Source organism: Aplidium turbinatum, chromosome 4 (genome assembly GCF_918807975.1).
Source record: "Aplidium turbinatum chromosome 4, kaAplTurb1.1, whole genome shotgun sequence".
In the NCBI taxonomy this organism is placed as follows: Eukaryota; Metazoa; Chordata; class Ascidiacea; order Aplousobranchia; family Polyclinidae; genus Aplidium; species Aplidium turbinatum.
Window position 1 is genome coordinate 46,815,296 of NC_137475.1, and position 15,774 is coordinate 46,831,069.

A 15,774-nucleotide genomic window follows, 5' to 3' on the forward strand; every position below is an offset into this window, starting at 1 on the left:
ACAGGAAAAGCTGACAATGACATCCATGCCTTATCCTGATATTTACACATCAATAGTAGACATTGGACTAATATGGCGTCTAACAACCCCTACTAACCTACTGAAGACAGAGAAAAAGCAGATGGAACCAAGTTAACGTGGGGAGAGTATGGTGAGAAACTTGTGAACTTTGTCCTGAACCGACATACGAATGCAGAACGTATTATCTTGGTGAATGACTCGTACGAGCAAGACTTCTCCATCAAAGATAGTGAACGACAACACCGTCAAAAAAATCAGTCCATTCGCAATGTGTTTATGAAGTCAGAGGACAAATTTCCTTCTAGTAGAGACTTTCATGCTCTTCTTAGTAAGCCAGAGAATAAAATTCGCCTTCAAGCATTCATCGAGGCTGCCTTCAAAAGAAGGGCATTTACAATCACTACTCAGCTCATATATTGTGTTGTTGGCAAACCAGTAAGGAATCTCACCACAGATGAAGTATTGCAGAATCTCACATGTGCCCATGCAGAAGCAGACACAGCTCTGTTCAATCTCTATGGTAAGCTGCGATCCGAAGGGTATTCAGAAGCGGTTGTCATAGAGACTGAGCATACCGATAACTAGCTCGGCAAATATCAGGACTCTTGTGCTTGAAACGCAAATCTCAGCTGATAAGTGCTCAGTGTTTGTGTGATGAGGCAATGGCGGAGTCTTTGATCCCACTTCATGTTCTTACCGCATGCGATCATAACTCCGGCTTTTATGGAGTAGGCAAGAAAACTATTGTTGACAGTGTAAAACAATCATCAGAAGCTCATAACCTCCTTAAGAGTTGTGGCACAATCCTCCCGGTCACACAAGAAATCATCAATGAGTTACAGAAATGTGTTATCCCGTACATCTATCGTGACACCAAACACGAGACACTGGAAGAGGTGAGAGCAGCAAAGTGGTCAGTACTCAAGAAAAAAACGACCACCAGACTGGTGCGTGACTCTGACAGTCTACGACCACACTTAGAGCGCACCAATTACCTCACATATCTGCAGAAGAACTTCCATCTTCAGAATCATCCATCACCAATTGGCCATGGATGGCACCTTGTAAATGGCATATGCCTCCCAGTAGGCTATGCTATACCCAACCTGCACTTCCACCATCTCTGGAACTTCCAACAACTCCAAGTCATCTATATATAGGGAACAGCGATGATGATAGCGGAAGTGATTCTGACAGCTGTGCATCATATTTGTCCTGCAGTGATAGTGAATCTTAATACAGTAGGGGACCGCATACGTCTGCCATCTTGGATTTTGAGGTCAAAGGGACTCTGAATCATGAATTATGCCATCCCATTGTGTTTTTGACACCAAAATTAGTGGGAATTGACATCTAAATTGTCATTTTTGGCCATCCAACGTCAAGAAATAGAACTTTATCAGTTTTCCAAGATGGCGGTGGCGGCCATTTTGAAAAACGTCTAAAAAAACAACTTTCCCGCCATTTTTGCGAGGTATATGGGAGCTTATTTTTTTTAGTATCAGTTGCCCTTGTTAAATCCACTGAGAAACTTTGGTATCCTCAACACGGTCACGGATCCTCTGAAAATGACTCTACTACGTCTATTAATTTTCATTGCTTATCATAGTACTGTAAATTAGTATACTTTGGTAGATGTTCATTGCGATGGCTGTTTTTTCTTTGAACATTAAGTCTGTCTTAACAAACAAAAAAAACCTTAAGCGAGTAGGCTAATTTCGGCTGAAATTGCATGCGGAAGTGATTTTCTGATGTCTCTGGATTTATTAATATTCAATTGAACACTGAGAATAAGTCCTTACAATCTTTGTAATGTATTGTATTGAGTTTAAATTTAACCGTTGTTATTGTGTTCATAAATGTAGTTGCACTGATGAGAATTTAATATTCGAAGATGCGTTCTGCAACATTGCTTTGCACGCTCCAATGCCTGATGGTAATTTCTGGTAGGTTTCCGTCACGCGTTGAAGCAGTGTATGTGTTTCGTTTTTCTTTGTTTATTGCATTGATCGGTTAGTGCCTGCTTATTTGCAGACATTTCTGCATAAATACAGTTTGTTTGCAATGAGTAAAGAAAAACAACAAGTCGAAGAAACGGTAGTCTCCATCTTCCAGCAATCTAAGTAGTCAGACTTGGAAGTTCTCAATGTGGAGAGAAAAAAGTTTTCTCTGCCTATAAAACGTTGAATGGTAGTTTTATTAAATATTTCTGGAAACTTCCTTGGCTTCATATTATCTGAATTTTCTCAACTAGCTACTCTCCAAGGCGTATATGATGAATCAGCGTTGACTCTGTCAAGGAAACAATCAAAGATGGTCCTGTAACCGGTGGTGTAAATCTTCTAAAATGACTGCGACTTTTGATAAATTATTATTTCTTTTCGAATTAACGTGTGTTTTAAAAGGTCGTCGCTAATTAATTGGATACGCTACTATATTACATTGTATTATAATCACTGAAATCATATTGAATTGATATTAATAACAGTACCGTCTATTAATTTTCATTGCTTATCATAGTACTGTAAAATAATATATTCGGTAGATGTTCATTGCGATGGCTGTTTTTGCTTTGAACATTAAGTTTGTCTTAACATAAAGCAAAAGCATCAAAAACGCTGAGAGTTTTCATGCTGATGGGCCATAACACGTCATTACTGAAAATGGGGTTTACAACTTCGTGTGAAGCTCACCATGAAGATTCGATAGAGTGTAACCTATAGAAAATTTAACCCCATCAAGAACAATTCGAATTTAAAGTGAATGTATCAAGCCATACAAAATTTGCAATACAACTGTGAACTTCAAACAATTTGCTTTCATAATTGTCAGTATATAGTTTTATGTAGTATTGTAGTTTTACAATAAGTGAACCCAACCAAATTCCTGTTTATGAAAACAAGACAATACAGCATATATTTCTCGGCCATGTAATAAGAAAGCAAAATCTAGAGCATCTCTCTCCTGTATAACTGGTAAAAGTTTGGAAAGCGTGCACTTGGCACACAAAAACAAACTCATTTAAAACAAGTGACAAGGCAGAAACAATAATTCCTACAAAATATCCTAAAAATACTTGGTTTAATTATTCATCCGAGGCCGTCGATGCCTAGTTCAGACAATTGAGGAAGAAGAAGAGAAATAAGAATAAGAAGGAGAAAAATTGTCGGTATTAATCAATTCAATTGTAGCCTGACACATATTTTGAGAAAGTTTAAAGAAGTGGTAAAACATATCCTAAGGTAGATCCACAATTACTAATATAAAACCACTGAGTTAAACTTGATTGTTAAGGTTTCCATATCTGGTCTCAATCTGGGAAAAGTTAGCGTCATCAGCGTGACAGCGACAACCAGGAGACATGATCTCTCGATGAGTTCCGCTTCCACAACCATCCGAGTGAATATTCCTCCAGGTGACGAAGGAATGAACTTCACCTTAATTAGATCAGTTGTTGAACAAAAATGGGATATTTGGGTTGTTGAATAAATGGTGATAGGTTGTTGACTGTTGAATGGTGGTTGGTTATTGAATAGTGGTTGGTTGTTGAATAGGGTGGGCCGTTTTTGACTTTTTTTCGAAATTCAAAAACAGCTGTCATAAAAAGTGGCACATGCATGAAAGCATTACATGTGCAAAATTTCATCAGTTTGGAGGTGCATCTTCTACCCTCGCAGGGGGGTCAAACTTTCAATTATTTGAAAAAAAATGGGAAATTTCACTTTTCGTTTTAACATAATTTTTTTATAATTTTTCTACTGGCTAGTTATAAATTGTAAGTGGGATGTACCCAGAACTTTCCTATGTAAACGCATGTTCGAAGCTTAAGGTTTACTGCCCCCGCATCGACGACCAAAATGCTGAATTTTCACCAATTTGAAATGCTATTTTGTCATTGCTCAATAAACAAACTTGTTGCAAAAGGGCGAGATGGTGTTAACGCTGTGCGTTCATTTATGTTCTGTCCATTAACTTTGCAGGATGATACGAATGAGGTACGAACATCAGTACATACTAATCATGAAGAGTTACAAAAAAAAACAGAATAACCTTTTGAAGTCAAATTCTAGAGGTGGGCCTAAATTTCAGCAAAATTTGGACCAAATGAAAAAATCTGGAAAGTAAAAATATTTGAAATCGGTTGTTGTAGCCTAAGTGTTCCAATTTTCTGCAATGTACTTGCCCGCAGGAAAATCGTGTCCCTGTTACAGAACAACAGTTCCTTCTTGATCAAAGAACAACTCGCATAATGGTGATTGATAAACATGATAAATCGGCCACAAAATCTAATTTTAAAGGTTTTCCGAGGAGAGTCGCAAGATCAGAACAATTCCGTTTTTTACGTGAAAACCCAGGAGCAGGCACAAGTAGCGCTTTGATAACACCTTTAACTTCTTATTCAAGCTCAGAAACTTTGTCATCCAATGAAGAACGCTGCAAAGATTTTGATCATCAACCCAGTTTTGCCTCGGAAAACCCCAGAAAAAGCATGGTTACATCCAGTTTAGTAGTATTTGCTGAATCATGCGATCGTAGGCCTACTGGTATTTCAAAGAGGTCTGCTGCAGCATTTATTGCTTCATCATTTCTACAAGATGCGGGAGTTGTAACGGATAGCGAATCTCAATCATTCATAGATAAAAGCAAAGTGAGAAGAACGAGAAAAAATGAGGTTTACAACTCAAATGGAAAGTAGGCCTATCATGTGCATAAATTTGCAAAGCATATATTTTGATGACCGAAAAGATTAAACCATCAAACAAAATGAAACTGCTAGGCGACTTCGAAAACATTTCGCAGTTGAAGAACACATTACTTTACTTGAGGAGCCAACTTATCATGCCATTGGTCATTTTACTGCAGCCAACTGATCTAATGTGTCAATAGCTACCGGGATTCTTGAATATCTTGGATCCAATAAAATTAGCTACGATAATGTAATGGCAATTGGATGCGATGGAACCCCAGTTAACACAGGTCAAAAAGGCGTCGTGATAAAGCTCCTGGAAGATCATTTCCAAAAGCCACTTCAATGGTTAATATGCCTACTCCATAGTAATGAATTGCCTCTTAGGCATATTTTAAACGATATGGCAATACTAGCAGACCTGATAGCTTCACTGGGCCCATTATAAAGCAGCTAGCCACTGTCACACAACTAGATGTTGTAAAATATAAAGCAGTTCCTGCACCAGAGATTGAAATTGATGAAAATGACCTCAGCACTGACCAAAAATATCTTCTACACATGCACAGAGCAGTGAAAAGTGGAGATATATCAATTCATTTCGCATATAGGAGTCCAGGTAGGATGAACCACTCAAGATGGTTGAACACAGCCAATAGAATTCTATGTTTATATGTTGCATCTAACGCGTCAGCTGTATTGGTGGAACGTGTGGACTATATTATGAATGTTTATATTCCAGTATGGTTTGCCATTATAAAGGAAAGAAATTTCACTAATGGCCAAAAACATTTCTTTAAAATTTTACACTCTGCTCAGAAGCTATCGAATAAAGCTCGTAATATCCTCAACAAAGTAATATAGAGGAATGCGTTTTATGCCCATCTTGAAAACATTTTGATTGCAAGCATATGTTATACCGTACCAAAAAGTATGTAAGGGAACTAGGATGGAGAAGAATTTTCAATTCAAGAATATTATCATCTCACAGCACTCGTCAGCATAAGTTCACCCTGTCAATATTGCAGTTCAGTTCCGAACGTTACTTTGAGATGATAGACTGGCAAGATATTCCAGTTACGGAACCCCCAGCGATGCGTGGTGTTGACAGCAATGTGATAAAAGAGCACATCAAAACAATAATGACTTCACAACAGTTGTTTTCTACGTTTTCTCTGCCACACACAACAGATGCTCATCACATGCGGTGGACAGCGTTGAAGGAGATGGGTAGCCTACATTAAAGCAATATTACAATCAAGGAAAAAGAATTCACAGGTTCAAGTTGAAACAAGATTTTATGATTCATTAGACTTCAGCCAGAACTAAATTTGAGCAATAATCTGGGGAACTGGCTAAAAGACCTTGTTGTTTGTTGTACTTTTGACACAATTTCGTTTTTTTTTGTTAACACAAGTTCTTTTTTATCGTTACATTGCTGTCAAACAAAGTTTACTCTTGCATGTGGTTCTGTAGTAGCCCATCAAGTGAACGTTTAATGGTTTGTAAATGACAAATTTGTGTAAACAAAATCATGACAATTATTCACGTGGAGCTGTACAGTACATTCCATTTACGGAACCTGCAGATCATATTGCTTTTATTCTGAATTAAATTATAGGTTGCGTTTTATAGCTGCAACTGATCAAACGTAGCCTACTATTGCTTTTAATTTAAGCAAAACTACGTCTTATAGTTTGTCAGTTCGTATCATCCTGCAAAGTTAGTGGACAGAACATAAATGAGCGTACAGTGCACCATCTCGCCCTTTTTGCGACAAGTTTGTTTATTGAGCAATAGGGAGGGCCGTCGGAAACAGATCGCTTAGCAACTCGAGTTTCTTAGGAGGTTTGTCGAGTAAATGGCGAAATCGAAAACCATTTTTTAATTGAACGCCAGGAAGACGGCGCACAACACGGAACTAATCGGTAAATCACCCCGTTCCAGGGATATTGCCAGGGTTGCCATTCCGTCCTTATTTCTAAGATTTGTCCTTATTTTGAAGAACTCTATCTTAGAAAATATTACTGTCCTTATTGCTAGGAAATGTCCTTCTTTTTGATTTGAGTCCTTATTTTGTCTTATCAACAATTAGTGAATAAACTTACTGGAATGACAGCCAAATCCCTACTACAGTAAAAGTAAACCCAGACCTGAGTTGTCGTGAGATGCACAAAGTATTTTTTTACGAACAATGAATTGCTGGAACACATTGTTTCTGGCAAACAATATGGCATGTGATATATAAAAGCTCGTAAAAATGCTGAGATTTGTTCAAAAACGTTTGTTTTACTTTGTATGAAAATTTAATTTTTCTGTTGTCCTTATTTTGGGGTCCATGTCGATGGCAACCCTGGATATTGCATTGGCGTATATTCAGAGTGTGTGCGCCGCACACCCATCAAACATGGTTGATTCATCAATCATCATACAGTTAAACATGCAAGTAGGCTACTTGGTAGCCTATATAAATGGTGAAGGCAGGGTATACCAGCAGCCTAAGTACTTGGTAGCTGTAGCGGACGCGTCGGTTAGTGCGCGCGCTCATATGCTGCCGTCCGTGCTGACGGCGACATTCCTGGGCAGAACAAGATTGGGACTGGCAAGGAATGACCAGGACACGGTGGTCTTCACACTGTCTATTTACTAACTGGCTTGACAGCTAATGCTTGACTACGAGATTGAATTCTCCAAGGCTCCGTCGTTTATTAATCGATCCACTATTTTCAGGAGAACAGAGATTTGAACATAGCGAACTAAGGACACCGAACTTTCAAAGAATAGAACTTCAACTTGCAGAAATCAAATAGCCAACTTGGTTGCAAACAGAAATAATAGCGAACCTTCTTGAATCGTCTCAAATGGCATAGTAAAGTAAGGGTAAATTCTAGTACAGTCTAGTACAGTCTAGTACAGTCTAGTACATTTTAGTGAAGTCTTGTAAAGGTCTAGTGAAGAATCATGGTTGCCGTTACTTAAGAAGCACTCTAGCTTAATTGGAAAGACGCAATCTACAGGCATTGCCAATTCTAGGCTACATGCGATCATTTAACATTATATAACGGTGGATCCACTTATCGATGAAATACAGTGGTACAATGATTCAGGCACGGTACAAAGATTGATTACAGGATTGCATTCCGAACGTATGCGGTATTTGCTGATTGGAAACGAAGGTGCTAGAATTTCATATGACGTCAGTATGTGACGTGCGTTACGTCAGAGCTCTCGGGCGCCACATACACCCCCGCAAGGCAAACGGGGCGAACCGTTTGGCTTCTGATGAAGGTGCGTGAAGCAAAAACATGTGAGGCAGAAGAAACGTGCAAATGCAAGCCACAGTATATATATATAACAAGGTGAAGTCTAAATTGAATCGATAACACTGTATACACTGAAAACAAGAACTGGGTCGGATCCCCTCCGCACGGCGCGAGCGCTAACAGTCCCTCTGTTCTGGAAGAGCGGCTGGTCGGCTCTGACGGTCGGTCGAAGCAGAGGTCTCGTGCGGCGGACATCCGGCTACGATGAGACTATTCTGTGCAACAAAAAATGCGGTTAGTGAGGGCGATAACAATCATGAATTACAATTACATACAGGTTACATTTACGACGCTTACAATTACGACAAGGTTACAACTACAACTACAATTAGGTTACAATTACAACTACAATAAGGGTACAATCTAAACACAACGGTTACAGCAGGTGAGCACTGCGGAAGCATTTAATGTGTGTATGCAGTGCTGCAGGTACAGGGACCAAACGATAGATACACTGAAAGCATGATAGCTATGCGAAGCGACTGCGCGGAGAACCGGTCCAACAGGGCAGGAAGCAGTGGACAGATAAATGCGAGTAGCTGTGACGAAACAAGGCCAATGAGGCAGAAAGCGACGGGCAAGCTAGTCGCAAGCAACATGTCGGCTTATATCTATGACAGCTGGGTAACGAAAGCAGGACAATGCCTATAGAGCAGAAAGCGACGGGCAAGCTAGCCGCAAGCAACATGTCGGCTTACATCTATGATAACTAAGCAACGATAGCAGTGGCAGGGCAAGGCCAAAAAAGCAGAAAGCAACGGGCAAGCTAATCGCAAGCAGTATGTCGACTTATATCTATTACACCACCTTAACGAGCAAGTTCCTAACAACAGTGGCTACAAAGATAAACAACGAGGCGCTATGTGAACAAAACGAGGTGTCAGACAAGGATTCTAACAAGTACTATATACAGGAAGTGTGCTGCGTCGCACGCCTATATGAGGAAGCGCAGCTCCTAAAGACAACTACAGAGCAGGGAACTGCTAAACGAGAGAGTGATTAGCTGAGGCAATCTATGCAGTTCCGAGTCTTACCCAGGACTAAGAGGTGGTTGAGAGCTACTGTAATTAACTCGATAATTGTATGCAAGAACGGTGGCTAAGCTAACTAAGGAAAGATGGGATGGATGGATGGATGAATGGATAGATGGATGCAGTTTTACGTCGTACCCAGGACGGGAAACTAAACAGTGAATGTGCAACAAAGCCTAAGATACCTACAGGCACCACAGTCCAGACGGGGGCGAAACACATTGTCATCGCTGCTGTCAAGACGCCCCGGTCGCGAGCCAGGAGTGAGGCAACGACCAAGGACGACAACGGCGAGGGAGATAAAAAGGCTTATGGCCACTACGATAATGTAAAAAGAATATTCAACCATCATTAATTAGTGTCACTTAACTTGAGTCCCACGGCGTCGTCGTTGAGGGAGCGTCCGATGAAAGGCAAGGCAAGGCTTGTTGTAATCCGTGATGTACTCCAGAATAATCCAGTGCAACCAATGATCAATTCACAGTCAGTCAGTTCACAGTTAAATTAATTCACAGTTTAGCAAAATTCACGTCGGGAAGATCACGTCGGGAAGAATCACGTCGGGGAGATCACGTCGGGGTCACCATAAATATGTAGCGGATGCGTCGGTTAGTGCGCGCGCTCATATGCTGCCGTCCGTGCTGACGGCGACATTCCTGGGCAGAACAAGATTGGGACTGGCAAGGAATGACCAGGACACGGTGGTCTTCACACTGTCTATTTACTAACTGGCTTGACAGCTAATGCTTGACTACGAGATTGAATTCTCCAAGGCTCCGTCGTTTATTAATCGATCCACTATTTTCAGGAGAACAGAGATTTGAACATAGCGAACTAAGGACACCGAACTTTCAAAGAATAGAACTTCAACTTGCAGAAATCAAATAGCCAACTTGGTTGCAAACAGAAATAATAGCGAACCTTCTTGAATCGTCTCAAATGGCATAGTAAAGTAAAGGTAAAGTCTAGTACAGTCTAGTACATTTTAGTGAAGTCTTGTAAAGGTCTATGATTGATTGATTGTTATGGTTTGTTTTATGTCGCTTTACAACAGCTAAGGTCTTTTAGCGACAGTCATTATTATAATAGCTATTTAGCACAGTTAGAGCACAACAGGGCATAGTGAAGGGTGCAATACGACACAACACAACATAATACGATACAGTAGTTTAAATACATCATTAGTGGAAAAGAAATTCTTGTAGGAGGTTAGGCCTACGAAAGTCAGGTACTTCTTTGGAATTGCACGCTTGGTGTTACAAACTGAAACAAAATAAGGAAAGCCCAGCCAGCAAATCAATCGCCTTCCACACCGATTCAATGTCCAAAGACGCTGAATCAATGTAAGAGACGATCGATCTCTGGCTGGGAGCAGACACGACACGGGTGCACTACAGTATAACATGGACGATTACAATGATTAAAATAATAAGTTAAATAAGCTTATTGCAGGAGTTTATAAAAGCCAGCAGATGTGTAGTAGTTGGACGATTTTCAGCAAAATTTTTCACCGATATGTTTATTCCATACGTGCTCAGATTTTGTTCAAGACACTTCCTTTGAGTTGCATATTTACTGCAATGAAATAGAAAATGATTCACAGTCTCAGGGCTCATACATGTGTCGCATAGTCCAGAAGTGTGGCATCCGATCTTGAAGAGGTGTTGGTTTAAACGGCAGTGACCGGTGATGAGTCTAAAGACGGTTGGATGGTCAGGTACTTTGTTTGTTCCTGCACTTTTGGTGTCAGGATATATAGATTTGTAGAGTTGGCCTGTGGTACTGTTTATATAGTGATTATTCCATTTTTGCAGAGCTAGATCTTTGGTGAGGTTTTTGACTTCACTTAGGCTGAGTTTTGTGTTTGCGGAGATGGGGGTAATGGCTGATGTTGGTATTGCTGGTATGGCTCCTGAAGCAAGTTTTGCTAAGAAATCAGCAGTTTCGTTTCCAGGAATGCCTACATGACTAGGAACCCATAAAAACTTTACTTTTGTTGTATTTGATATAATGCTGGAATGAAGCAGAAGTATGTCATTGATTAAGCTGTGTTTTGTCCAGGTTGGATTTGAAATCGTCCGTAGTGCACTTAAGCAGTCGCTAATGATGACCGACTTACTTTGTTTGGTCTCTTTTATCCATATAAGTGCGGCCTTTATTGCAAACAGTTCGGCACTGAACACAGATGCGGATCTATTAATTGTGAAACAGCGTTTTATTCCATAGCGGTTTACAAAAAAGGAAGATCCGGTTTTCGTGTTGGTCTTGGATCCGTCTGTATATATGTTGAGGAATTCTGAGTAATTTTTTGTGAGGTGCTCAGCGACTATTCCAGAAATGGCATTTGGATGGTCAAGCTGGGAGGTTTCAGTCACAAGGGTGTAGTCAGTTATGGGTATATAGACTTCCCAGGGTGGGATAGATGGTTCTTGGATGAGGTTTACGGTAATATTCGTGTCTATTGTCTCGGTGAGGGAATGGAATGGTTGGTAGTTACTTGTGTTGATCAAATTTTTTGGCAAACTTTCCTCGAAGATGTCATGTGCTGGGTGGCGTAAAAATGTCAGAATGTGGGCTTTGTAGTTTAGACACAGTTGCTCGTATCTAAGTGACAAGGGTAATTCATTGCAGTAGTGTTGTAGGTTTGAAATTGGGGTACTTTTCATTGCTCTGGAGCATATTCTTAGAGCTTCATTTTGTAATGTCAGAATTGGTTGGAGTGTGGTTTTGTTTGTGGCAAAATATGCTTCCATACCATATTCAATAACCGATCGTATTATGGCTCTGTAGATGCAAAGCAGTGCTGATTTTCCTGCTCCCCAGTTTGTGCCCTTCAGTACACGAAGGACATTTAGTCTTGATTTGGATTTTTCTGCAACATGTTTAGCATGGATGCTATACTTTCCATTTGACTGAAATGTGATTCCAAGGTATTTGTAGTCTTTTTTGATGGGGATTAACGAATTTTTTATTTCGAGTGTACACGGATCATATTTACGTTTGTTTGTAAACAGCACAACCGCTGATTTGTTTGCGGAGATCTTGAAGCCCCATTTATCACACCAGTCTTTGGTTTTTGAAAAGTCAGATTTGATTATATTAGACAGAGTTGAGATGTCTTCTCCTGTTTTCCAAAAACAGAAGTCATCTGCAAAAAGTGCTGTAGAAGAGGTAATTAAGTTTGGTAAATCGTTGATCGCTACGTTGAATAGTAATGGACTAATAACGCTGCCTTGAGGAATTCCGTTTTCTAGTTTTCTTGTGGTAGATAAAGCTTTGACAACCTTGACTTGAAAAGTACGATTTGACAGGAAAGATTTGATCCAAGATAGCATAGCTCCTTTGATCCCTAGGTCATATAGTTTTAGGAGGACTGCGTCGTGATAGACCATATCATAAGCTTTCTCAAGGTCAAGAAATACAGTTTGTACTGATTCACCGCAAGATAAGGATTTTTGGATGGTGTCGTGGAGTCTGATAATATGATCTGTCGTTCGACGTCTTTTTCTGAATCCAGACTGTTGAAGATAAAGTAGATTGTTTTGTTCTAGGTACCATCTGAGGCGATTAGTTACTATTTTCTCCATAGTTTTGCAAAGGGTGCTGGTTAAAGAAATTGGTCTGTAGGAGGAGGGTATACCCGTTGGTTTGTTTGGCTTATGAATTGGAATGATGATTGAATGTTTCCATTTGAGTGGCAGTGTACCTGTCGACCAGACGTAGTTAAAGAAGTCGAGGAGGATATTCAAACTGCAAGGGGGTAGATGACATAACATTTGATAATAAATGCCGTCCGCACCTGCAGCAGTGTTTTTATTACCTTTAAGGACTGTCTTCAACTCGTTCATTTGCAGGGGTGAATTGTAAGATTTATTGTAGAAATGGGTTGCCAGTTTTGCTTGTAGATTGTTCGAAATTGAAAGACTGGAATTTTCAAGGAATTTTTTTGAATAGTTGGTTGAGCTGCTAACTGAGAGAAATTGATCTGCAAGGATGTTGGCTTTGTTGGTATCACTTTCTGCTTTAGTGGCAAGAGTGGGGATTCTTTTGGTTTCCTTTATGCCTGAAAATTTTTTAATAATTTTCCACACTTTGTCAAGCTTTGTTTTACTATCGAGGGAACAGCAGAAATTGTTCCAGCTTTCTTTTTTTGCTTGGATGATGGTTTTTCTGGCAATTGCCCGGAGGCGTTTAAAGGCTTGGATGTCTGTTGGGTGTCTGGTACGATGAAGACGTTGTAGTGCTATTTTTTTGTTCCTTACTGCTCGTTTACAATTGTCATTCCACCATGGAACGCCACTTAATTTGAATGGTTTGGTTTTAGGAATTGCTATAGACGCGCAGAGTTGGATAGTTTCGGAGAGGTTTTGGTTAAATGTATTTATATCATTTGAGACAACAGAAGAATTTAGCTTTTCTTGGCATAATTTGGAATACTTTGCCCAATCAGCTCTTTGGAATGCCCATGATGGTACAAACTCTGCATTATGTGGGGGAGAAACATTGACTGTAGTAGCGACTATGCAGTGGTCACTACCCAAAAATTCATTGGTGATATCGGTGATGCATTTGTGACCAAGGGAAGTAGAAGCAATAGTGAGGTCTAGAGTGTTCCATCGGATTTCCGGCTTATTTAAAGACATATGGGTGGGAACAGTGGTGTTGAGGATTACTGCGTCATGATTTTCAACTACTTCAAGTAGAGCATACCCTCTATTATTATTGTTGTTGCACCCCCACATGACATGGTGGGCATTGAAATCACCGCAAATTAATAATTTTTTATGGTTAGTGAAAATACAGTTTATTTGGTCACCTGCAAATGAGTTTGTGGGTGGGTTATATATACTGCATACAGTTAGGTGTTCGATTTTAATTGCAATAATTTCCAGCCGTGGGTCTGCATTCGGGATGGGTAGCTCTGTAAAGGAGATATTTCTTTTAATGCAGATTCCGACACCACCTCCTTTTCCCAAGTGAGCAGGTCTGTTTTTTCTGTAGAGATGATATCCATTAATATTAGGAGAGTATTTAGGAGTTAGGTGTGTTTCTTGTAAGCAAATGATATCCGGTGGGGTTTGTGAGCTTGCTATTAGTTGATTCAATTCCGGGATTTTCCTATAAATTGACCGACAGTTCCACTGCCACACTGTGAAGAACATTAAATTATTAGTGATTTTAACATGTCCGAGTTTGTTAGAAATCCCATTCTAGAACCTGCTGCGTCGGCGATAATTTGAAAAATGTCAATTTCTTTATTTTGGCTTTGAGCGAACGTTGTCTTTGTAATCACTTCTGCTAAAAAAGCAAGAAATAGGATTGGGTTATTTATAAAGTGGCCGCTCTCGTCTCCTAAGTTGGTTGGTTTCGAGGGTCCGGGTTTTTCCATTGTGACTGGAGTTATATTTATACTGTCATTAGTTTGGTTAGAGGATAGATTTTTATTCAATTGGCTTGTTTGAGTTGTGCTTGCTACAAGAGGAGGGAAGTCCAGATCATAACTTGGCATTTCTGTATTTACAGCTCTTTGCTGCTTGCAGGCTTCGGCATATGTTAAGTTCTTAGTGGTTTTCATTTTCTGTATGGCTTTTTCTTTCAAGTACTTGGGGCAGTTTTTAGAAATAGCGACGTGATTTCCACCACAATTTGAGCATTTTACTGCCATACTTGGGCATTCATCATGCCTGTGTTGTTCACCGCATCGGAGACATTTGGTTTTAGATCTGCAGAATTTCGCTATGTGTCCAAATCGATTGCAGTTGTAACATCTTAAGGGTTTTGGAATGTATTGCGAGACTCTAAATCGTTGATAACCTATTTTTATTGAGTCTGGTAGTGATTTGCTATTGAAGATTAATAATACAGTAGTAGATGCAATTAGTTCAGACGATTCAGAATTTCTTTTATTAAACCTTTTAACCGACCTTATGTTCGCATCCTTCAGCGCCGCAAGAATATCTCCATCCTCCATGCCGAGAGGAACATTGTATATTACTCCACTTGCTCCAGGTGGTCTTTTGGCGTAGGCGGTGATCGGAATGTTGATGGTGTTTCCATCCGTCAGTGTCTTTGTTTTGAGGATAACCTCTATCTGGCTTGGGTTTGCATTTATCTGAAGTCCTCCATCTTGTCTTGCTGAGCAGGATTTGTATTCGCCTATTAGATATTGCAGACATCGGTCGATTAGTATCGGCGAATACATTTTTAATGTTTTTTTTTGCTCTCCCGGCTGGTTCGATTTCAATATGACTGTAGTAGTATTGTTGCCATTTTCGTCTGGGTTGTTTTCCGTTTGGTACTCCTCTTCGGAATGCATTCGTTTTCTTTTTAGAGACGGCGTCTCCTTCTTGTTTTCTGGGACATCTGTCTCCAGTTTGGTTGAGTTGATGTAAAATTGAGACCTTAAATTTGTATTTCAAACTGCACCTTCCTTCTTGTTCTGCACCGCGCAAAACACTTGCTTCTCTGGGCAACTCGCAAGCAAAAAATCGGCTATACTTACTAGAAGAAATCTCACAACCTTCCTCTAGCTTGAAAACTCTAGAATCCTTGTAAAGGTCTAGTGAAGGATCATGGTTGCCGTTACTTAAGAAGCACTCTAGCTTAATTGGAAAGACGCAATCTACAGGCATTGCCAATTCTAGGCTACATGCGATCATTTAACATTATATAACGGTGGATCCACTTATCGATGAAATACAGTGGTACAATG

General features: G+C 39.9%; 1 protein-coding gene across 1 annotated transcript; it reads right to left on the reverse strand.

Moving 5' to 3' along the window:
* Nucleotides 1–14,223: 14,223 nt before the first annotated feature.
* Nucleotides 14,224–15,264, reverse strand: LOC145769251 (uncharacterized). Its single transcript, XM_082580829.1, has one exon. It carries the CDS (start codon nt 15,262–15,264, stop codon nt 14,224–14,226), a length of 1,041 nt encoding a protein of 346 aa, XP_082436955.1.
* Nucleotides 15,265–15,774: the final 510 nt, after the last annotated feature.

Bases quoted from the DNA above. Each gene is read 5' to 3' on its own strand.
- LOC145769251 (XM_082580829.1), bottom strand. From the start codon at position 15,264: ATGTATTCGCCGATACTAATCGACCGATGTCTGCAATATCTAATAGGC.